General features: G+C 35.8%; 1 protein-coding gene across 4 annotated transcripts in view; it reads left to right on the top strand.

Moving 5' to 3' along the window:
* The window catches only part of LOC6034176 (MOB kinase activator-like 2), a 259,873-nt gene that overhangs the window by 189,015 nt on the left and 45,410 nt on the right, over positions 1 to 25,448 (top strand). Inside the window, exons 1-2 of one of the 4 annotated variants that reach the window (XM_038257128.1) lie at positions 11,544 to 11,680; positions 23,934 to 24,613. The exons of 2 other annotated variants lie outside the window; for them this stretch is intronic. In XM_038257128.1, the coding sequence (XP_038113056.1) occupies positions 24,447 to 24,613 (167 nt within the window). In that variant the 5' untranslated portion in view covers positions 11,544 to 11,680; positions 23,934 to 24,446. Of the gene's footprint in view, positions 1 to 11,543; positions 11,681 to 23,743; positions 24,614 to 25,448 lie in introns of those variants that run through there. One more of the 4 variants, XM_038257127.1, reaches the window with a different exon arrangement.

Raw genomic sequence — 25,448 nt, 5'->3', positions numbered from 1 at the left:
TGGGCGATAAGGACACCTCAGATTTCGCTTGACAGCTCGTTTGATCAAGTCATGGACAGGCGCTCGCTCAGCTGGACACGGTGTCTATTTTGTGCAATGGCCTATCAACTAGATCGGTGACTTTCGATTTCGGTTTGTGGTTCCCCGACCGCAGACGGTCTGTCATAATTAAATATCGGCAACAAACCGAAGCTGAGCTGTTGTTTGAGACTGCTCGCAGACAAAGGGTGACGGGGCTATTTTTAAACCACGTAATTTTTTTTCGGTCTTTTCATGACCATATCCTGTAATATTATGATCATGCAAAGTAAAGAAAATATTAAATTTTTCATCTGGAAGTTATAAAAAAAAGTGTAATTTTACCTCTGAAAATGTGGAATTTTACCTCTTTTCTGATGTAATGTCACTTATTCAGTCTAAATTGAGGTAAAATAACATCATAAAAGAGGTAATATTCAACCTTCCAAAATTACGCCTTCCATTTTTTCACAATTTTTTACCGTCTAACGTACACGGCATAAAAATGCGATGGTAAAATCGCTTTCAAAAGAATGCACATCATCTTTGTGAGAAAAGTCACTTAATAGTACACACTGCATGATTCATACCTACACGGCAAATAAAGTACACAGAAAAAAAAATCATGGTAATATTACATCTGGGAAGGGGTACATCTTTTATGTCAGAAAAAGGTGTAATTTTACCTCTAGAAATGTGTAATTTTACCACTTTCTGGTGTAATGTCACTTTTTCTGTCTAAATTGAGGTAAAATTACATCATAAAAGAGGTAATATTCAACCTTCCAAAATTACAGCTTCCAAATTTACATTATTTTTTTCTGTGTAGTAATCCAGCTGCGTGTAAAAGGTCTGGGTGTAAAATAAATTTTGTATTATTTTATGAAATTCTGTGTCATATTACACCCTAAAATATTAAGCCCATCAGATGAAAAACCTACTTGACCGAAATGTCAAGCTCACATATACGTTTATCCTTTCCATTTTTCATCGGTCTGATGGCCGAGCGGGCTCAGGCGCCAGTCCTTACTGTAGGTGCTGGGTTTGAGTCCCATCGATCGCAACTTTTTTTTTGTGTTTACAAAAAATATACATGCAGCGTGTAATATTAAGTGTCTTTTTTGTCGAAGGTGTGATGTGCATGCTTTTTCATGCGATTTTACCATCGGATTTTTTGCTGTGTAGCACTCACAGTAAGGACTAGCGCCTTAGCCCGGTCGATCAGGGATGCTAGGTACACAGATTTGGTGTTTAACAGACTTTTGAAGTTGTGTCCAGACATTTTGTGATGCACAGACAAACACAGACTTTTTAAATCAGACACAGATATACACAGATTTTCAAAAACGGACCGAAAATTCGATTTTTGAAAGTCAGGATGGTTTTGAATTTTAATAAACCAATTTTTTATATATTTTCCTATGTTTTTTATAACATGACTACAAAAGCTAAAACAATTTCACTGTCTAAAAAACAAGAAACGAAAACAAATAAAATTATACCAGACAATGTATCACACTTGATAAGTTTATAATTTTATGCTATATATTAAAAAAATATTTTAAAAATTATCCTTAAGTCACTACCGCCAACTGGAGATAAACGGAACTGCAGTCTAAGTAGGTACAGGAGATTTTAGAGCAAAACGTTTGGAAATCGATGTACTATGTAATTGCATTGTTTTAACAAAACAATCAGAACATTATGCAAAAATAATTATCTTGGACAGCTGCCCAAACTTGCTACTTTTATCATGATTTGCTCCAGATTCCGGTTTTAGGTGAATAATTGAATTATTTTTTTAATGTTATATTTTTTTCAAGTTTAAAGTCATAAACATAAGTGAATATAACACTAAGTCAAAATTAAAAAGTCTTTTTTAAAATAAATAAAATTTCATAGAAAATATTTTAGGCGCAAAGCATTTTGTGGACTTGTAAATTAAAATTTGAACAATTTTCTCTTACAAGCCAAATCAATACAGATATATGCCGAAAACAAATTTTAATACTATAAAATTCTTAACGATTACTATGTTTTCAACTGTTCATAGCCACAGCCAAATCTGAATTTCTAGACCAAAATTTGATTTGTTTTCAATTTCGGAAAATCCTGGGACAAAATATAAAAAATTCTGGGATTCGGAAATTCCCGGTTTTGGAAAAATCCCGGGATTTTTGTTCCGGGAATTCCCGGTTTTGGAAAAATCCCGGGATTTTTGTTTTGTTGTAAATTTGGAAGGTGTAGAATGGAAGGTTTAATATTACCTTTTTCATGATGTAATATTAACTCAAATTTGACTGAATAAGTGGCATTACCACAAATGAATGGTAAATTTACACATTTTTAGATGTAGAAATATGTAAATTCTTACATAACATACCTGGAGTTTTTTTTAAAAGGTCCAATAAACCAAATTTCCAGTTTTTGCTTTTTGGGTGTTTTTAGAACCGCCTTGAGTCAGGGGTATTAAAAAACACCCAAAAAGCAAAACCTGAAAATTTGGTTTATTGGTCCTTTTCAAAAAAAAAAACTCCAGATATGTACTCTTTCCCAGATGTAATATGACCATGTTTTTTTTATCCATGTAAATTTCCCAAACAGATAGACTACATATTTCAGAGTGTAATATGAAAAAAGAGGATAAACATTTTTACACCAGGACCTTTTACATGTGTAAATGTGGACGATGTAAAATTACTTCATATTTACTGTAATTTTAACCAAATTTATATAAAAAAAAGTACAATTACACAGATAAATATGTAAACTCACACATTTTCTGAGAAATCATTGTAAACTAATCACTTCAAACAGCTCAACGATGTTTGCTGGCAAATAAAGCGGTTGATAAAATCTACAAATATTCCCATTCCAAAAGCAGTGAAATTTGCATATGTGTGGTGGAAAATGGAAATTTTCCTCGTTTTAGGGGCACGTCCTCACGTGTGGTACGGTTGCCGTTTGCCGGATAGGTGATGCATGTGCCCCAGCAAAGGTTTCTAAATTAAAAATGTAAATCACGGCATCAAATTAACGACGGTCATCGTGGTGGTTGCGTTTATTGTGGCTTCAACTCCACTTCGGGGGGAACGATCAATCATTCTGACGTTTAGCGAGTGGTGCCTCCAGCAGTGGGTTGACCTATTTCGGTAGTTTGTCCAACTCTTTGTTGGACAGTTATCGCCAATCTCGCGAGCTTAAATAAACATTTGTCTTTTCGAAGCAATCTGCGATGTCAATGTTTAGTGAGTTTATTATTTCTTGGGCGTGATCTCATTGGAGCGTTGACTCGCGAGGTGCACTTTGCCAAAAATAATAATCGCAAACTATTTACTCAGCCATGAACGGGTAGTGGAATGGCTTTCGTGGGTAAGTATATTCGAAGAAATCAGCAGAATGATAGTTGGCAGTCACGGTAACTGGATTTACATGAGTGAATCAATAAATCAATTAATTGAATTATATTTGTTTAAATTCAAAATTCAAAAAAAAAAATCTTGATGTTGAGTGAATAACAGCAATAACATTCTAAACAAAATAAAAAAACTTTCTTGTCGAAGAAAGTGAGTCAATGGTGAAAATCTCTTTCGAATTTTCAAAAGAATATCAAAGAGTAAACGATATTTTCATGATTTTTTGTTGTTTATCGTAGCACCATTAGATTGGATTATTTGCAGATTGTTTAAAATTATTGGCCGTCTGCTACAAATTGCAAAATATTTAACGACGGCTGAAATTCAACTTGAAAATCTTGAAATTGAGATTTTTTGAAATTGAAAGTGAATCAGTTTATTTCAATCGTTCAGCGATTCAATTTATGAATTTCAAATAAACTAAAGCTCATTTTCTCTCAAAAATCCAAAAACCATACCAATTGACGTCACAAAAGCCCGGTCTCGTCCCACACAAACCCTTCACCACGGCACAGTTCCCCTCCTGAATGACACTTGTCCGATTGACATCTCCACTTGTCAACCAACGATGGTTGGTCCGGTCGGCTCCCCTTCAACGTTTGCAAAGAAGTGCTAATGACTCGACAAGTGCTGCCTGTTTAAATAAGTGAAATTTAAATAACCCGCGTGAACCGCCATGACTCAGAGGTGAACTTTTTCAACGACGACTTTTGGCGGCACTCAAGTCACGTCTCACCTCTCTCGGTGTTTGGATGAATGTCATCGACCGGTTTGATTTCGACAAAAAAAAAACACAAACGACTGAAAAACTTTCAGTACAAAAAAGTAGCCAGACTAAGAAAGCTCCCTCCAGCCGAAGAAGGGCAAGGTCAACCAGGTTATAAGCTGGCTTTGGCGGCCAGAAATCTCGCGTGGAACCAATCTTAGATTTTCGGAATAGACAGAAGCTCTTGATGATCACATCAGCAGTTGCACACATCTTGTTCGGTCGACGATGAAGTAATTTTGACGGGCCCATTCGCGATGATGTCAATCCATCGGTCGATGATGATGGTTTACATAACCTCAAATCGGATGTTGGACCGTGGAAAGTAAACAAATCGTTGAAGGACCTTTCATAAATTACGTATGTTTTGCTTCAACCAAGTATAATCTTGGATTTAGGCTTGACATTTAACGAAGTAAAAATCTTAGTATTTTTACATACAAAAATTGTAAATTTACATATTTTTTTTGTGTATTTCTATACTTTCCGAAACTAAACTTTTTAAATGTTTACGTTATTTGCGAATGACTCCCAATCGCTTTGTTTGATCCAACTTGCGTTGAACAATTTTCCGTGAGCAGACGATGTTCTTTGTCGAAGCTTGTTTCAGTCGACACCACATTGATTAATCAAACAAATTATAATCGGTTCGTGCCTTATATTTGCGTTCAAAATTAGCAATGCCCCTGATACAAAAGCTATAAATGTTTATGCTTTAATGTGCTGTTTGTTTAGGCAAAGCAGTTCAAACTTCAGAACTGATAAATATTGAACAATTCTAACAGGTCTGTGGAGGTTGAAAATTTGCCTGAAAAATGGTGTCAATGTAGTGCCGTGACTGTCAAGTTTCACAACGATTTGCAAGCCCATCAAAAAAGTAGCCCATCGATCCGATGCCCAGCCGGGCGTGAATAAACAAACGACGATGATGTTCGTGACAAAAATTAGCGAACACGATTACGTTAGGTTAGGGTTGTTACATGCGAACATGTTTCAACATGATCTGCCGGGTAGCAAAATTGAAACAAAAAACATTTTATCTATACAGTAAAAAATGTTTAAACTTGGAAGGTGTAATGTTGGTAGGTTTAATATTACCTCTTTAATGATGTGATGTTACCTGAATTTAGACTGAAAAAGCGACATTACACCAGAATAGTGGTAAAATTACATATTTTCAGAGGTAAAATTACACATTTTTTTCTGCCATAAAAGATGTACCCCTTCCCAGATGTAATATTACCATGATTTTTTTTTCTGTGTAAAATAATCAAATCTTATTTTTTTTTTGAAAAAGTCCTATAAACTATTGTGTTTTATATGTTTATAGGACCTTTTAAAAAAACTGCTCTATGAATGTTGAAGATTACTAATTTTACCATTTTTTTTCTTTTTCTTTCAGGTAAGTTTCACTAAATATCCAGACATTCTCACAGGAACGGTTTGTTAAACTGCACTTGTTTTTAATTATGAATATAAAATAATTTAACAAAAAAAACTAAACAACTTAATATATTGAAAAAAGGTATAAATATTATTTTTTGTCACAGTTTTTTTAGAAAGCCTTATGGACGAAGTTTAACCCATAAAAAAATACAAATTTTAAAATTGTGAAAATCCATACAATTGCTCATTTAGGACCCAGCAAAGAGTTAATTTACTTCAATTTACCATAATTGGACCCGAAAGCAGCTAAAGACAAAAAATCGTGCCCATGCTTTTTCCCAGTGCGCTTTGACAAAACCAGTTGGGAAACTGTTACGATCACCGCAATCGCAATCAATAATACTCGAATCGTGATTAATCGATTGCTTCAAAACTTTCTACTGCGCGCACTCGTTTTTTATTTCTAACTCGACAGAGTTTACGAAATCGCCACCAATCTCTAATGGCGTGTGTCACAGTCGTTGATCGGGAAACCCTCAACTGTATGATGCAGAACAATAAACAAATTGATCGTAATTTTATAACGAAGCATTAGACTTAACTTTTATAATAAGCGTTAGGCCTTTCTCACTTGTTAATCTCTTTGTTATTGTTTATCACAAAAAGGGTGGCGACTTCCTTTCCCGCCGCATACTGTGATAATCAAAACAAGTTTTCTTTCTCTATTTAGTTGCATTTGAATTTAAAATGTGCGCACAATTAAATCAAAACATCAGCAACAACAATCGGTACGCGCAACCCTGAAAGTATACACTCGCACCACTAATCAACAACAAAAACAACAACCACAACCGAGGGCAGGGCTGCTAATCAACGACAGAAACTAACAGTAAACATGCGAGACACAAAGAACGCGCACGGGCTGTCAAAAAGTTAAGCAAAACAACGCACGCACACACACACCCACTGCTCGTGAGTGATTAACTTTTGATTCGCAAAAACGTGAAACGCTTTGAAGTTGCTGCTGCTGCTCCTTCTCTTTTATTCAACCACGTGAGAGAATTAGTGAGCGAGAGAGAGGGAGAGAATCTGCGACCGCGGAACTAAAAATGACAGCGAAACCGCCAGCCGAACAGCAAAGTAGCAATAATAATAGCGAAAAAGTTGGGAGGCCTGTCGTGGAGCTACAAATTGTATGCAAAGTGTTTGTTTAATGATAGGGAGAGTTGGGGTTAACTTGTTTTCAATAGCATCATTTTGAGACAAGAACAACAAAAAATACATGTTTTTTATATATTTTTAAGTTTTAAATAAAGCTCACAAATGGATAACAACTAAACCAACAGAAAAAAAAACAAAAATATTGAAAGAAGCCTAAATTTTCCTTAAACTCTTTAAATATTTCGGAAATGAAAAATAATCAACAAAATTTAGTTTGGTTTTGACGCATTCTTGACTTTTTTCAAACGTAACATTTTGAGAATGACCAGAAAGACAATCCTGTTTTTGTTCATTTTTATTTTTAAGTTTCATATAAAGTTCAACATTCAAAAATATTTAAAAGAAGCCCAAATTTTCCTAACCTAAGATTTTTATTAAATTTGTGCTTGAAGAAGCCAGTCAAAAAGTATTTTCAAACTTCTACCGATTTTTAGATTATTTTATTATTTATATATTTAATTTGTAATGAAAATGAGTTTATTATTCTCAAATGATCTTCAAAAATACCAATAATTATACTTAAATGTCCATATTAAGGCAATTTAGCTGGATTTTAACCAAAATTGGGACCATTACTTCTCTACCTTTATATTTTTTTTTCGAAACTTTATTATTCTCATGTAAGGAGGTCATTTTGAGCAACTTAAGTCTTCACATAACTTTACTCCTCTTGTTTTATGTTTTTAATTACTTTTTTTTGTATTTTTACATAACTTTATCTTGTGATGTTTCTGATTAGTTTGCTTTTGTAGTTTTAAGATCATTCTACAAGTTTCAATATTATTTTTGCCTATTCTTCATACATTTCCAGTAACCCATTCGATTTTTTTAGTATTTGTCACATTTATCGTAAGCTTTCAAGTCACAACATTACTGCATATTTATTTTTAATGAAAATTAGGAGATTTTTATTATTTTGAATGACAAATTACCTAGCACCTACAAAACTTTTGTTTTTTTAAATCATTGGCAAAATCATCAAATTGTTTGGATAAGGATTTTGGTCGAATTTTCAGATCGAAGCCTGTCTAGAGGGAAATCGAGTTTTAATGGAAACAATATTAGTTTTATTAAATACTAAATTTAAAATTACTTACACGTAACACGTGTGAGGGACAAACTTCAAACGTGTTTTTCTCAGCTTGTTGTTTTTGCATATGGGCATTTATGCGAACATGGACAGTGGAATAACTTTAAATGAACTGCTTATATGATTTTATTCATTCACTACATGATTTTATATTTTCATTTTATTCTTTATACATTTTTTTCCATCCTACCATCCTTCCAAGAATCATCTTGAAATTTATTGCTCATATGTATTTTTATATTCACTATATTTTACCTTATTTCCCATTTCATTCTTTACTCCATTCCTCTTCCTTTATCCTACCATTCCTCCATATCATATATGATCAAACTACATAAACTCATGACACTAACAAAATCAGCAATGGAACCATTTAAAGCATTGCGCTTTAAATTATATTATTTATTTTACAGCTTCCTGGAATCATCTTTAAACTTACTGCTTATATTTGTATATACAGTGGACTCTCTCGTTGTCGATATTAAAGGGACCGTCGGGAGTTGTCAAATTATAGAACGAAAAATCAAAGAAATCTATTTGAAGGGACTGAACAATTTATTGACAGCTGGAGCAATATTGATATCGAGAAGATCGACAGCCAGAGAGTCCACTGTATCTATATTTATCTGTACACCATATAATTTATTTATATTTCTATATAATTCCTTCTCCTATTTTCCTTTCCTTTTTCCTACTTTTCATAAACCCATGACACTTAAAAATCAGCAATAGAACCATCTGGAGTGATTGTGCTTAAAAAAATAGTTATTCATTTTACAGCTTCCTGGAATCATCTTTAAATTTATTGCTTATATGTATTTATCTGTTCACTTTATAATTTATTTTAATTTCTATATAATTCTTTACCCTATTCCTTTTTCTTATCATTCCCCCATACCATATATAATCGAATTGCGAAAACTCACGACACTTACAAAAATTGCACACACAAAACACACCACATCAAAACTGATCCGGAGCGTTTGGTACGGTATGTCCACGCATCCTTCCTCCCCTGTAGATTCTGTGAAATGTGATCCGTTCTCAGAATCCTCTCTGCGGTAAACACAACGCAGTAGGGCTGGCCGTTTTAATATTTGTATTACATTTTCGGGTGTTCTCGGATGTAATGCAATTATTAATATTGACAAGAAAAGTGCTTGGGGCGTAATCTAATCACAAGACTTTCCAGCATGCTTTCATCGGACTGGCTGCGTTTGTGTTAGATTAGATTAGATTAGATTAGATACTAAATTTAAAATTACTTACACCAAAACATTAACCATGGATGCAAAGAAAAAAATCATAAAGTTCGAACATATTTTGATATTAAAAATAATTTTAAGCATGTTTATTTCAATTGTGGAAAACATAACAGATTTTAAAAATATCCAGCATTCTGATTAGTGCGTCCATCCCGGGAATTCCCGGGACAAAAATCCCGGGATTTTTCCAAAACCGGGAATTCCCGAATCCCGGGATTTTTCATATTTTGTCCCGGGAATTCCCGAAATTGAAAACATATCAAATTTTGGTCTAGAAATTCAGATTTGGTTGTGGAAATTAGTAATCGATAAGCATTTTAAAGCATTAAAATTTTTATTCGGCATATGACAACATTAATTTGGCAGGGAAAATTGTTAAAATTTTTGTTTACAGATCCGCAAAATGCTTTGCGCCTTAGATATTTTCTACTAAATTTTATTTATTTAAAAAAGACTTATTATTATATTCACGTTCATTTAGGACTTTAAACTTGAAAAAAGCATAATATTTTAAAAATTATTTAACTTTTCATCATAAACCGGCATCTGGAGCAAATCAGGAAAAAGTAACGAATTAAGACAGCTGTTTAAGCTAATTTGTTTTTGAATAATGTTCTGATTGTTTTGATTGATTTCGATTACAACAGGAACAGATCAAAACAATTAGTACACAAATTTCCAAATTTATTGCTCTAAAATCTCCTGTACCTATTCAGACTGTAGTCCCGATTATCCCCAGTTGGTAGTTGATTGGTAGTGACTTAAAGATAATTTTTAAAATATGTTTTTAAATATAAAACATAAAATTCGAAACTTATCCAAAGTGTTGCATTGTCTGGTATAATTTTATTTCTTGTTGTTTTAGACACTTTCAATGAAATTGTATAAGCTTTTGTAGTTATATTATATAAATAAAAAAATAAAAGAAATATATTCAAAATTCTGGTTCAATTAAATTCCAAAGCACATCAAAGAACACATTTTTTTAAATTGTGTTTTACACTATCTAAAGACTGCTGTCCATGTTCAGATTGAAGTGTAGCTTATCACCATTAACAGTTTTGAGCTAATTCTATGATTTAAGCTAGAAAAACGTAACAAATATAATGAAAACATAGATTTTATGACTGTTGCAAAAATTTCCCGGGATCCCGGGAATTCCCGGGATTTAAAAAATATTTTTCCCGTTTCCCGGGAAATTCAAAACCCGGGAAAATTGGACGCCCTAATTCTGATGATTTCTTTTAGAGGGATCTATTTTGATGCGTAAATCTTGTTATGCTTTCGAAATGTATTTTCAAACAAATTGTTGTGTTTATTTAATTTTTACATACATGGTAAAAATTTATGTCAATTTGAAAGGTGTATATTACCTCTTTAATGATGCCTACCTCTTTAATGATGTAATTTTATTTCAATTAAGACTGAAAAAGTGACATTACACCAGAAAAGTGGTAAAATTACACATTTTCAGAGGAAAAATTACAGATTTTTTCTGACATAAAAGATGTACCCTTTCCCAGATATAATATTACCGTGATTTTTTGTTGTGTGCCTTTTTATTGCATTTGATAACACATTGTTTAATTTTATTGAGATTAAATTTTTGGTAAAATTAACTGCACAGAAAAAATCAATTCTCGTTACCGTGAATTAAGTTCACGAATATGAGAACCACGAAGGAATTTATTCATGAGTATGGTGCATTTGCACTATAAACGTGAATTTATTCCTTCGTGGTTCTTGCATTCATGAATTTAGTTCACGATTTTGAGAAATGATTTTTTTCGTGTGTACGTTTAATTGAACTGGGACTCAAGCTCAACTACTTTTATAATTTTTTGACAAATTAAAACAAAGTTTTTTTATATTCTAGGATTTTTTTTTAAATATCCAATTAAACAGTTGTGTAGAGAAAATGCTTACCTTCTACCAGTTTGAAAATTATTGACGTCTGGAAAATAATATAAAAATCTTTAAAAAAATGTTTCATTATATTTTCCAAAAAATCTATCATTTGATTTTGAGTCATCTTTAAATTAAATGTTTTAAGAAAGCAAATAAGTCTATCAAATTCAGCTTCTAGAAAAAAAAACAATTTTAATCCAATCGATGACCTCCAACCTCCCCTAGCAATTTACCGCCACAAGGATGCCGAGAGACTCAAGGAAGTTTCGCCGTTCCCTCCAGCTACTAGTGAGAAGAGAGCAAACGGCTTGACCACTAGTCGCCGTTCAGGCACTTCAGTACTGAGAGACACTTGGGTCTCGGGAGAGGAGAACCGTATTGTGAATGGTCGTCGTCGTCGTCGTTGGGGCTGTTTTGTATTAACGGTAATTGAGCACGGCCAACGCGCCAGTAGTCGAACACACGAGTTCACGCGCGCTGGACCGCGGCCAAAATCTCGCGCGAGTTTTGTTGTTCTAAAGGTCAAGTTCTGGACCTGACGCCGGTTTAACGCCGCAATGTCCGTGAGGTTCCAGAAGTTCCGAAAGGTTTTCTAAAGTAAAATTTTAAGGTTTGTCGAAAAAATGTGGATTGTGTCAACTTCCTCAAAAGGTCGGAGGTCACCGCTAGAGTCCCCCACGCGCAGCCATAACCTCAAATTTGGCAGTGAATCATAAACACCCAACCTGAACCCGGATCCGGGGACCCGGCATCAAAGTCCGCGCCTGGCGAAAGTGTAAATCATGCGTGAAAGTGAATTGACGCGTGAAAGCGAATTTGGACGGTCGTCGAAAATGAAAATAATACACTCAGCGAGAGAGAGAGAGAGAGAGAGCAACAGCAAAAAAAAGCACGGTGGATTCGCGGTGTAAACGCGGTGGATGACGGGTTAGGGTTAGGGAAGGTGTTGTTGATTTTTTTTTGCGAAATAATCCAGCGATGTAATCCAGGCTGGGTATAACGCTAAGGGATACTCTGACGCGCTGAGTCATTACATTGTAGGTGTATTAAAAATTGGGTTGGGTTCCGGGGGAAAAAGTGCCGTTTGTGCACCTGAAGAAATCATGCGTGAAAAAAGGGATTTTATGGGACCTTTTCGGGCTTTTGTTACGTTTGCTGTTGCGAAATGTGATTATTTTTTCGTTTAGTCACGTAGCGATGATTAAAGCCTTTTAAATATGTGACTTTTATTGTGTGAAATGTTGCTATCACAAATTCAAGGTTGATCTTTTGGGTCGTCAAATGTAACGTGACACGTCGAAAGTAGAACATGCTATGAAGATGTTACGCATTCTTGGTGATAACAATATTGATTTTTAAATGAATTTATACTTAACTACAGAATATAAACACAGCTTACACAAAAAATACTTTTGTAAGCTTATTAAAAAAAAATATATAATCATTAGGCCAACACATTTTTTTTGTCTCCATACCTACATCAGAAAATCACGAGGCAATAGAATATGTTGTTAAATAGAAATATCCATGGAAAAACTATGTAGAAAACTTTATTTATTGACTTTTAATTCAAAGTTTCAAGCTTCATATTTTTTTTGTGACCACTAGATGTAAAATTTTTGAAAAAAAAAACTATGTATTATGAATTTTTGATATTTTTGGTTATTTTTCAACATCAGAGCAATCTTTTATAAAATCAGCAGATTTCGTGAAATTTTGATTTGAAAATCGGCCGATTTTATAACATATAAATTTTTAACATTTGCTGATTTGGCTGAAGCTTTTTGATGCATTTTTTTATCGATTTGGTGTCAAATCATAAAAAATATAGTTAAACTCTGCAAAAAAAAAACTATTTTTGCATATTTTAAGCCACAAGGAAGTACCATTTTACATAATAAAAAATGGTGTGAATTTTTTAAGTTGTAATTTTGGAAAATTGAATATTACCTCTTTTATGATGTTATTTTACCTAAATTTAGACTGAAAAAGTAATATTACTCCAAAAAAGTGGGGTAATTCTCCGCCAACTCACACAGCAGTTGCCCCGACCCCTCTTCGATTTGCGTGAAACTTTGTCCTAAGGGGTAACTTTTGTCCCTGATCACGAATCCGAGGTCCGTTTTTTGATATCTCGTGACGGAGGGCGGTACGACCCTTCCATTTTGAACATGCGAAAAAGAGTTTTTCAATAATTTGCAGCCTGAAACGGTGATGAGATAGAAATTTGGTGTCAAAGGGACTTTTATGTAAAATTAGACGCCCGATTTGATGGCGTATTCAGAATTCCGAAAAAACGTATTTTTCATCGAAAAAAACACTAAAAAAATCTCCCATTTTCCGTTACTCGACTGTAAAAATTTTTGGAACATGTCATTTTATGGGAAATTTAATGTACTTTTCGAATCTACATTGACGCAGAAGGGTCATTTTTTCATTTAGAACAAAATTTTTCATTTTAAAATTTCGTGTTTTTTCTAACTATGCAGGGTTATTTTTTAGAGTGTAACAGTGTTCTACAAAGTTGTAGAGCAGACAATTACAAAAATTTTGATATACAGACATAAGGGGTTTGCTTATAAACATCACGAGTTATCGCGATTTTACGAAAAAAAGTTTTGAAAAAGTTGGTCGTCATCGATCATGGCCGTTCATGGTCACCCGCGACAGACACGGACGACGAAACAAAGAGAAACGCAAAAAGTAACTTTTTCAAAACTTTTTTTTCGTAAAATCGCGATAACTCTTGATGTTTATAAGCAAACCCTGATGTCTATATACTAAAATTTTTGTAATTGTCTGCTCTACAACTTTGTAGAACATTGTTACACTCTAAAAATAACCCTGCAAAGTTAGAAAAACACGAAATTTTAAAATGAAAATTTTGTTCTAACGAAAAATGACCCTTCTGGGTCAATGTAGATTCGAAAAGTACATTAAATTTCCCATAAAATGACATGTTCCAAAAATTTTTACAGTCGAGTAACGGAAAATGGGAGATTTTTTAAAACTTTTTTAGTGTTTTTTTCGATGAAAAATACGTTTTTTCGGAATTCTGAATACGCCATCAAATCGGGCGTCTAATTTTACATAAAAGTCCCTTTGACACCAAATTTCTATCTCATCACCGTTTCAGGCTGCAAATTATTGAAAAACACCTCGTACCGCCCCTCCGTCACGAGATATCAAAAAACGGACCTCGGATTCGTGATCAGGGACAAAAGTTACCCCTTAGGACAAAGTTTCACGCAAATCGAAGAGGGGTCGGGGCAACTTTTCCCGATTTCGTGTGAGTTGGTAGAGAATTACCCAGTGGTAAAATTACACATTTTCCAAGGTAAAATTACACTTTTTTCTGACGAAAGATGAACCCCTTAACAGATGTTATATTACCTATGTTTTTTACTGTGATTTACAAAAATGTGATTTATTTAAAAATCATTACTTTTCTTAAATATGTAACATACGGTAAACGAAATTCAAAAAAAAAATATAAGCAAAATCAACTTTGTTATTGAAAAGTACCTATTTTTCGATAAAAGATACAGTTATCAAGTGATTGCTATTTGATGTCTATTTGTAGCTGAAAAAAATCTCTACAATTTTCTTTTTAGGCATCGAAAACTGAAATAGAGCATTATTAAAGAAAATTTAGATTTTTCCTGATGCCTGATTTTTATCTGACGATATCTTGGCAACTGCTAGTCGGATCTAAATGTAAAAATATAAATCGAAATTTTACAATCATCCAAATATTTTTTAAAATCAAAAATAACATTTCAAAAGGGCTGTTATAAAGTATTTTTTTAAAAGCAAATTCATTTTTCCTTTTAAAACGTTTTTTAGAGCAATTTTTAAGTATTTTTGAAAAAAATGTTCCAAAATTCATATCTCTTTTTAAAAAAAATTACATTTCTATGTGACTGAAAATTTGCATTTATGGTCTTTTCAAACGTTTACAAATATTCGGTTTGTGTAAATTTCATTTTGTTTCCTGGAGTCTGTTTTTGTTTTAAAAAAAATCTGAGGAATCAGCTACCATTATTTTTTTAATGATGAAACATGTTAAATCGATCGTAAAATATTGTAATACTTGTTTAAACGTTTTTTCATGCATTTTTAATCCAATAAAAACTTTTAATTCTATTTTTTTTTTAATTTTGAGACCACAGATCGAAAAAAGACGCAAAACTTTAGGGAAAAAATATTTAAATATCTTTTTTAATATTTAGCCCATTTGTGACATAACTGTCATAATATATAAGACATTTTGTGAAAGATTTTGCATAATTGTTTTTGAAAGGAATGAAAAAAAAAATTCTAATTTTAGAGTTATTTTTTGAGTGTAACAATGCTGTTGTAGAGCAGAGAATAAACAATAATTATGATATAACCACGGACGAACGGACATGACACGGGGTTTCAAAAAGTGAAGCAGGTTTTCTTTTACTTCTTCTTGGCGAAAACCAGTGCAAGCGAGATCGCTTATGTCAAAATCTTCGCGCCGCGTGGTTTAAAACGAAAACAAAGCCAGCTGATGAAGCAAACTCATGGGAATTTTTTGAAATGGTCGTATGAATTTATATTAAAAATACCATTTCTGTAATTTTTTCGGCAAGTTTAGGGTCCATGATAAATTACATAGAATCATAAAGACAAACTTAATGCCAAAAAACTGTTTCTAACACCATACTAATGCTAAATGTTTCAATTAATTATTGCATAAGACATTTTGAGAAATCATGCTTAATCGCGCGATGCTACTTCGACAACTTGAATGTAGATGGCGCAAATGATAGTTTGCTTCAGAAATTTGAAGAAAATTTATTACTGGTGTCATGTCCGTTCGTCCGTGATATAACTAGACAACAGTGTACAGATGTGTAAATAAAAAAAAAACATAAGTACATAAAAAAGGTGAATTTGACTGGAGAAAATAGACAAATAGGGAAGAAGGTTATATTGAAGAATGTTTTACTCAAAAAAAAAACAAATATGAAAAATATTTAAAAAAAGTTCAAGATGGTATGTCAGAGACATAACCGAAAGACATAGGACCAAACAATTTGAATGTGTTGTTGGATTGCTAGTGAAATCTGGAATAAGTTTATTTTATTTTGTTTCATGGATTTGTCGGCAAAATTGTCATAAATGTTCTCCCAAGGTGAACCTTTCATAAGGGCACCGGCAACTCCAGGTTGTGGCCACTACGGTCGAAATGTCAATTTTCATGTTCAGTATCAAAAACCATGAATTTTGATACCCATATTGCCACAACTCGTATGGTTCTGTAAAAGTTCCCCCGGGCCCCGAGGGAACCTTCTTCGAGGGCACCGGCCACTCCAAGTTGTGGCCACTACTGTCGAAATGGCCATTATTATGTTCAGTATAAAAAAGCATGAATTTTGATACCCATATTGTCACAACTCGTATGGTTCTGTAAATGTCCCCCCGGGCCCCGAGGGAACCTTCTTTGAGGGCACCGGCCACTCCAGGTTGTGGCCACTACTGTCGAAATGGCCATTATTATGTTCAGTATAAAAAAGCATGAATTTTGATACCCATATTGCCACAACCCGTATGTTTCTGTAAATGTCCCCCCAAGCCCCGGGGGAACCTTCTTTGAGGGCACCGGCCACTCCAGGTTGTGGCCACTACTGTCGAAATGGCCATTATTATGTTCAGTATCAAAAATCATGAATTTTGATACCCATATTGCCACAACTCGTATGTTTCTGTAAATGTCCCCCCCCCCCCTCCGTCCCGAGGGAACCTGCTTCGAGGGCACCGGCCACTCCAGGTTTTTTCCACCACTGTCGAATTGGCCATTTTTCATGAGAACCGCCGCATCATAGCGACTTCCATCGGTCCGCTTCGCTCAAATTTCCTCCTTCTGCTGCTGGTGGTTCTTCCTTCTGGTTGCTGGTCCTCTTCTTCTATTGGCCGCTGCTGCTGCTGCTGCTCGCAGTTCGAGTGCTCGTTCCAATGTGACTCTGATTGGTCATCTGTCCGATTTGTACTAAAAAATTACTCATTTTGATTGCATGTTTTAAGTGCTTTAACTATGTTTAGTCAAACTATCTATGTAGTTAAACGATAGCTGAAGTCTTCCTCTTTCGATTGGTGGTCCAACCGTCTGGATTGATTCACAGGGAAAAAAGATATAAGCGTTCAAAATGTCCCCTTTTTTAACGCTTAAAAGTGACGCTTTGGATCGAATTTCTGAACTGGCCCCCAATATAGTAAGTAGAGACATAGTCCTATGTCAAAAAATTGTGAGAATGCTCCATTTTAACCTTCAAGATACCAATGTTATTTGTTTCTTGTTACGGGAGCGAATGATTCATAGGGTTAAATAATATCAACAACAACATGCTTTTTGTTGTGGATTGGTTTATTGATTCGAATATTGATTTGAATCACTGAAATCACTTACTTTTTTTTTATTTGTAATATTTTAGAATATTGCAAGAACAGATATTCTAAAAGTTCTAGTTTCAAAACTCGAATTTTGAGGCCGTTTATACAGTGCGGTATAAATGTCAAAATTGTAAATATTCAGAACTAAACTTGGTCACCCCTGCGTCTGCGTCCACTCTGCAGATATGAAAACCAGCAGTGTGCCCCAAACTAACACCAAAACTTGGACGACCTTGCGCTTTTGGGGTGGCCCTTTTGCTGCACCCAGAACGAAAGCGTTTCCCCCCTTCATTTCGTTTGGTCATGTTGTGCTCCTTTTTGCCCCTTTCGGAAAATGTGCTCCACATTTTTCATTCAGACCTGGTGGTTATTCCGAAAAACACGATGCCCAAGACGCTAAAACCGCATATTTTGCTGGTAGCGCCATCTGCCGCTGCCGCTGGGGGTTAGTGTTTGCTTGCGTGTGGTTTCGGAACTTGGAACAGTGACTAATAGTGTCCCCACCACAGCAGCAACTAAACAAAAATCCCCCGGTGAATTTCCGAACACGATGCGCTAGGGTGACCTCACTTTAAGTCAACGTTCAACGCCATGTATTAGTCAGAAGTCGCGGTTTGCAGGAAAAATTTCTCTAAGATCACAACTCGATACTGTTCTAAGTAGTTACAGTGTCTTCCAAAATTGTGGTCACACTATCGTGAGCTCTTCCCCACGTTGCGCCAGTATCGACTCGAGCCAGCTGGCTTCTGCTGCAACGCCACAAACAGTACAGGTCTCGCGGGGCCTGACCGACGGCGACCCCCCATGGGAGGAGTGGAGGGGGGAACCCCCCCAGAACCATTATTGCCGTATGTAGACTGGCCTGACTCGAATAATAATGCGGCAATAAAACGGTTGTTAAATATTCAATTCGGTGTCAGATTCGGGAGAGCGGACCCAGGTACTCTCTGCATCGACAAATTTCAGCGGAGATATCCTCTGCAACAAGACGAGCGAAACTCGTTCTGGGGCGTCACAACATTGTCGTTGTTTTGGGGGCAAGTCTCCAAGACGAACGAAGCGAGCTAGGTCAGCCGGCTAGGACGACCGGTTAGTGTGTCTGTGCACGCGCGAAGAAGTTGTCTCGGGATTACCGGTAGAAAATTTAGTGCAGATCTTCCGATTTCACACCTCCGCCCAAACATCGCAGCGGCAAACTCATTCCGTATTCAGCAAACACCGCACTCTGCAGAGCACCAAGAAGTTGCTAATTTCCCACGACGCAATAAATCTCACTTCCTCTGCTGCGCTGAACTCCCGCACCAAATTGAGACCATCGGAACGGCTTGGTCATGAGGAATTGTGGGTTGGATCACGTTCAAGTCTACGACCTTGAACATCGCACAAAGTGCTGCTGTGAAACATTGTAACGATTTGACCATTTTTTCCTCAAATATTGTATTCTTTAATTTGTGTTTGATGAAAAAATTCGACAGCTCAAAATTGAAGTTGACAACCCTGACTTCAACGACCAGTTTTGCCAAAACCTTCAACCCCGTCCCAAAGTTGGATCCTCCCCAAGTGACACAAAGTGATAATTAAAGTTACACAATGCCAATAATGCCCAGCAGCAGCGCATTGGCCAGTTTGGCGTGTCGAATCGATCCATTTATTGCGGTCGAACTATGGGCCGCCACCTTGGGGGGCCACCATCCAGCTGCAGAATAATTGCAGAGAGCACATTCAATTACGGCAAGATGAATAATTGAGTAATTGGTAGGCCCCGGCAGGTCACCCCAGCCCGGAGCAGAATAAAACGTATCACTTTTTCACGGGGTTTGTTACAGATGGATATCTGGCGCTCACAGAGGTAGTTAAATGAGCAACAGGTTGCACGGCGCTGACAACAATGAAGAGGGAAATTATTCACCAGAAGCCGTTTTCGTCGATGAGAATTGCGAAACTTTGGTAGATTGGCTTTTAATAGACGAGCGATTAGCATTTCCTGAAACCGTTTGTACTTCATCGCAATTCTGAAAGCTAGTTGAATAATTTTATTGTCTATAAATATCATGCTATTGGGCTTTTCACTTGCCTATAGCAACTCTGAGAGCTTTGTTCAATCTATTTACGATAAAGAAAATCCCCCCTGAACTCTTTAAAGAATATCAATGGGTAAACAACATTCTCATGAATAGCTCTCTGATATTCCTCAGCACTGCGAAAACTAACAAAAAAGTCATCTACAAATTATATCTTAGCAAGACCGAACTTTCTCTCGAAAATCTTAAAATTGAGTTTTGATTCTTTTGAACGAAAGAGAGAAGATTGAAAAACTCAGTCTCATTCGAATTTCCCTCAAAAAAAAATTTCTTCATTTTCAATTTTTCATTTTGCAATATTGGGTTTTTCACTTTTTATCACGAAAATAGTCAATTTTGCCAAATTTTACTCCCTTTGGTTCTTTGTCTTTTATCAACATGTTTTCATGGACAACAAATGACAAAGTTTCGATCCCAGGTGTCCACTCAAGTCGGAAAATCAGAAAAGTCGGTAATTCGCCAAAAATCAAGAAAAAGTCAGAAATTTTGGATTTTTTTTTTTGTCAAAAAGTCGGGAATTCCAAGCATACTTGCTTGAAAAATATGTTCTCACTCTTGAGCAATTCTCTACGAAATCGGTCTTTTTCTTTTATTGATTCAAAAGTTCATAACTCGGTCAATGATTTTTTGCACAACCTGGAAATTTCTGAAAAGTTTTTATGTCCCCTAAAACATATAAAAAATAAAACAAAATTAAAATATTGTGACAAAAAATTTAATAAAAAATCACCAATTTTTTTTACCATGTATAATTTTTTTCAGTGTACTCTTTATCCATACCTACACCTATTCCGAAGACACCAAATCGATCAAAAACATCCTTAAAAAGATACAGATTTTTGAGTTTTCATACATCATTTTTGTATGGACAGCTGCCAAATTTGTATGGAAAATTCTATGGACAAACTAATGATGCAAAATGGCTTCTTCGGGCATACCGAAGGCACTAAAAAATTTCAGCCAGATTAAAGAATAAAAAAAATCGAATGACCGAAATCGAAGAGAATTGCTCTCTTATAATTGTAATTAATTTGTATTTTTTTCTCACCTTTTTTATTTGAGAAAAAATGCTTTTTACAATGTCATAGAAGGCAATCGTTTGTATTTTTTTTTATTTGATAAAAGTCAAACTGCTTTGTTTAAGACATTGCATTTTTTTTTTGTTATCCTAATTATTGATTTCCGTAAGTACGTAAACAAATTTAGATAAAGTTTGATTTTCAGTATCAAAAAAACTAAAATATCAAATAAAATTCCTTTTAACTTTTTTAAATGATTTCGTCTCTTCAAAAATTTCTCATAAAAAAGTTAAAGTTAAAGCATAAATTCTTAAGAAATGAAATTGAAAGCCTTAAAATTCTGACAACATGACAAATCAATTTTGATTCTTAGAATTTTATATAGAAATCAAAAAAATAAAAGCTTGTTAACTTTAGGGAGCGTTCTTTGATTACTTAACGCAGTTTGGGAGGAGGTATTAAAAAAAAATGAATAGAAATTTTGTTACGAGGGGCCGGAGAGGGTCTAAAAATCTTTTTTTTTTGCGTTACGTAATAAAATAACGCTCCCTTTTTTTAAGAATTAAACTTTGAACGTGTTTAAACGTTTTTTGATTTAAAAAATAGGAATAACATTTGATTTTTTTAACTTTAAGTCATTGCAAGTAAAAAACTTTATGATTTGAAAGAAATTTTAAGAATTTTATGCATTGTTTTTAAATACTGTTTTTTCCTAAATACTGATTTTTCTCCAAATCGAAATCATGAATGCTTTATTTTGAAATATACTTTTCTATAAATATTTTGCTAAGTTTGTTTTCTCTTTTATATATACTTTTTTACAAAGTTGTCAACTGTCTGATGTTTTACTTTTTGTGAAGAAATGTTGTTCGATGGACTAATCTAAACAGTTTTTTATTTGCAATCATTTTTGTATTGTTGTAAGAAATACCTATCATTTGAAGATCTGAAAAGTCCGCTAAAAAATCGGAAATTCGAAAATGGGATTTTTGTGGCCACCCTGCCGAATTATATTTTGATAAGTTTTCAATTTTTGAAAAAATAAAACAATTTCAGAATAACATTCTACATCAAATCTAAAACTCATATTTAGATATAAATCCAATTTTCAAGGGAAATTAATTGTTGTGAGTGTGTCAACCTTGCGTGAAAGGCATATTTGCGAAAGATCGTCAATTTTCTTTCAAGAACATTTTTGATCCTACCATTGATTGCTGAAAAATATAGCCTTGCAAAGATTGAAATTTATAACAATAAAGTTTTATAAAATGCCAATGAATTTTTGAAATTATTCTCTTTTTTTTACTTTTTCGTCTTTGGTCCCAATATTTAAAATTTGGGAAAGATAAAAAGTCTTTATTTGATTGAAATTACATAAATAAGCATAATTCAATGTGTTCTGAATAGTATACAATCGATTTAGAAGTTTTTGTTTGGTAAAAATGTCAATATTAGTCTTTTTTGCACACTGATTTTTAAAGGAAATTTCCGAAAGATTATTTTTTACATTGCAAACTGGATGAAAAGTTTCTTTGGAAGATTCATCCAAAATTCCAAAATTCAAAATTTTTAAACTTTGGAAGCTATCAAAGCGTTAAAGGTTTGAGTCTAGACTGGCAAAGTTAGTCGAATACTACCTTTATTTTGTTGTTGCCAAACTGTCAAACAGAACAAGGTGCGTGTCTTGACTAGCTTTAGAATAAAGCTTGATGCAGTGTAATACCTCCTTAACCTGCTCTGAAGAATCCCAAAAAGATAATCCATTCCAAATTCCGCGTAACCTCTCGTAATTTATCTCAATTCTATTAGCTAATTAAATCGGCACGCGTTCACGAGCTCTGCGACCAAACCCACGCGCGAAGATGACTTCAAAGCCAAGGTTGGCGTTCCTAATTACATCATACGCCCGAGAGGTAATCCTGGATTCTCCCACAACTAATGTGGGAAGGATTCCATCCTTCCACCACATGAATTTGAATGATTAACCCACTCTGAAGAGCTTACCTTGCTAGCCGCGTCATGACAAGTTCGAGGTCGCGCTTGCCAAAGATGGTAGGAGTGGGGTTTACCTACATAGAGCGCCGAGATAAGCGTGGGAAGGATCATAAAAATCTCCGTACGAGTTGAATCGCAACTTGATGGCCTCCACCCGGGAGTCTTTGGACGACGCTGGAAGGTGACTTACAAAGCGCTGCGCTGGCATTGACAGGTCGGTTTACGACGACCTGTTTGGCAGTGGCCGCAGGCCAAAGTTGGACGGTTGGATTGAGATAGGAGCTGGGAGTTCGATGGACTTTGACTTCGGCTGAAGGAAGTGTTGATGTTAATTAGCTAAATGGGTGTCATTCAAGACTTCTCTACGTACTACGTCGGTTACCAGAATCAATCACACCTCCAGAACTCGAGCAAACAACGTCCAATCGATTGATGGCGTGTTCGATTGCGCTGGTCTACACCCTCGAACACCTCCGAATCGGTAGCACATCACGGATACGTACAAACAATGCAGTTTTCCCCACGACGGGTTTCGCAAATTCACCCAAAGCGTTGTGATATCGGGCTGATAATTGCACAACACTTGCGCGATATGGCGTGAGCCGCGCGATGCGTCATGCCTTCTCCTCCATAGCTGTTCAATTCATCGACGCTCTGTAATTATAGTTCGTCGATAGCGGGCGTCGATGGGAAGCGTTCGGTTTTCGAAGGTGGATTTCGAGTGCACAACATGTGTTTCCACTTGGGTTTGCCATTTAATAACACCTCTTTAGCCCCCGTGCACGGGTGTGTTATGGCATCGTTCGCACAGTATGGCACTCTTGAACGATATGTATCGATCGCGAGGAGCAGCTACCGCCTCTTTGGGACTCCACGTGGGATACTCCTGGGTGGGCCGTTACAAGAATCATGAAAAGTTGGGATTTCAGGGAAGCTTTTTTACTCGGGTACCCGTTCCTTATCTGGACACTTTGACGCGGACCCTGATTAAAACATGATTCGCAATAACTGAGGGGACTTGCCTGTGTTGTCATGAACTGTAAATTTGGGTGACTTTAGACAAGTTAGATTCGTTGAGTCTCTCAGTCGAGATTCAATCTTATGTTTCAAAGCACCTTCCATCCACAATGCTCTACGCCAGCGAATCCCAAATAAGACCTACCCAATACGCGCTCGCAAAACCTTATCAGCAGGTGAAACAGTGTGCGGGTACTACTCATCCCCTCAAGAATCGCTCGCCGCTCAGTACCGATGTCACTCTCGAGGAAGTTACAATCCAAGTCACGCGCGTCGCGAAAACTCGTTTCCATCGGAGAATGGTACCATAAATCTGTCCGGATTTGTTCAGCTTAGTTGGTGGTCAACAGGAAGTGCCGCACCAAGAAGTCGTTGAATCCGCGAAGTTTGGCGTCGAAGGATGTCCTCCTGTCCGAGTCCTCGTCGTCGTAGTCATCATCGAAACCAGTGCAACTGCCGCTGTCCGGTGTCCAGCTCCAAGTATCTGCACTCGACGTTCAAATCCAAGAAGAGAAAGTAAAGAAACAAACAAGTACAGAGTGCAGGCGAAGGTGTTATCTGTGATAGTAACGTAAGCGTAAAGTGTGAGTGAGCGCGAGCTTCAAAAAGTGCAAATTCGTACCAAATCTACGTGGTTTAAGTCGAAGTTTAAGTGCTATTATTAGCTGAAGAGTCCGCAGCAGTCCCTCCCAGTCTAGAAAAAAGGGGGCTTGAGTGTGAATCGAAATCGGTGAATCCGCGCAGTTATCATATTGATAAAGATAGAAGTGTAGTGTCCGCGAACGGTCAGGTGTTCAACGCCAGTGAACAAAGTGCCATCGACGTCGTCGGGGGTCTAGTCCGTATGAAAAGTGTGTGCGAAAAATCCGGCAGGCTGGGTTTAATCGAGTGCATCCTGATCCTGCGCAAGCCCATGTGGCAGGTGGGCATCGTACCGGCCAAGCTGAGTGATGCGATCGGATCGCTGGTGCGGTACGCCCAGGAGTCGCTCAATGTGTTTTTCTGTCCCACGTAAGTTTGCCGGGCATGAGTTGCCATAATTTGGACCAATTAGAGGCGAGACTCGCGGGCGAGCCGTTAGCGCCCCCCAAATTAACTATGGGTGGTGATGACGACCTTGGGGACTAGCTAGAGGGAGGGGGGAGGTGGGCATCATCGATTGTCTACGGTTGGGCGTCTAATTCTAGCTTCAATCGATCGTGCAAATGTTGATGGAGGTTGGAGAAACTGTTTTCTGGTTTAGGCACAATTTCTAGTCTAATTTCAAGGTTATGAACGTGTAAACACAGATAAACGGACGTTATTGCTTTTAAAATCCACCAATTAGCTATTCATTGTTTGATTTGAAATTATCGGGAACTCACCACGAGAATGTTGGAATTCACCACACGCTTTTGACAGTTGTTTGAGATTCACGTAAGTTCACAAATAGATGGCTCTAGTGTGAAGTGATAGATATTTTTTTCTAAAAATGTTCCATTATTCACGTCTGTTTGCCTGTAATAAAAATATCGAAAATCAAGGGAAAAACGAAATGGGTTTCGACAATAGTAACGAAGAAAATAACGTTTCAACCTTTAAAAAATACATGAATATGTTAACAATATTTTCAGGACATAATTTTGTTTATTTTGTTTATTTCCACATTTTTTTTAAATTGGTTCATTGAAACTCAAATCGATTGTTCAAGTTTCATTTTATCGATATTACGCGCCAAAGTGAAGAGGAATTCGTTCTCTTTTAAATTAATTAGATTTAATTCTTGAATCTGATGTATAAATCTCTAATCTTATCTAACAAATTAATTGTTTCCTGAATGAATCAGCGTGAAAAAAAAAACAATCAT

Source organism: Culex quinquefasciatus, chromosome 2, assembly GCF_015732765.1.
Source record: "Culex quinquefasciatus strain JHB chromosome 2, VPISU_Cqui_1.0_pri_paternal, whole genome shotgun sequence".
NCBI classification, from domain to species: Eukaryota; Metazoa; Arthropoda; class Insecta; order Diptera; family Culicidae; genus Culex; species Culex quinquefasciatus.
Note: the sequence above shows the minus strand (reverse complement) of the source record. Positions and strands in the feature narration are given on the sequence as shown.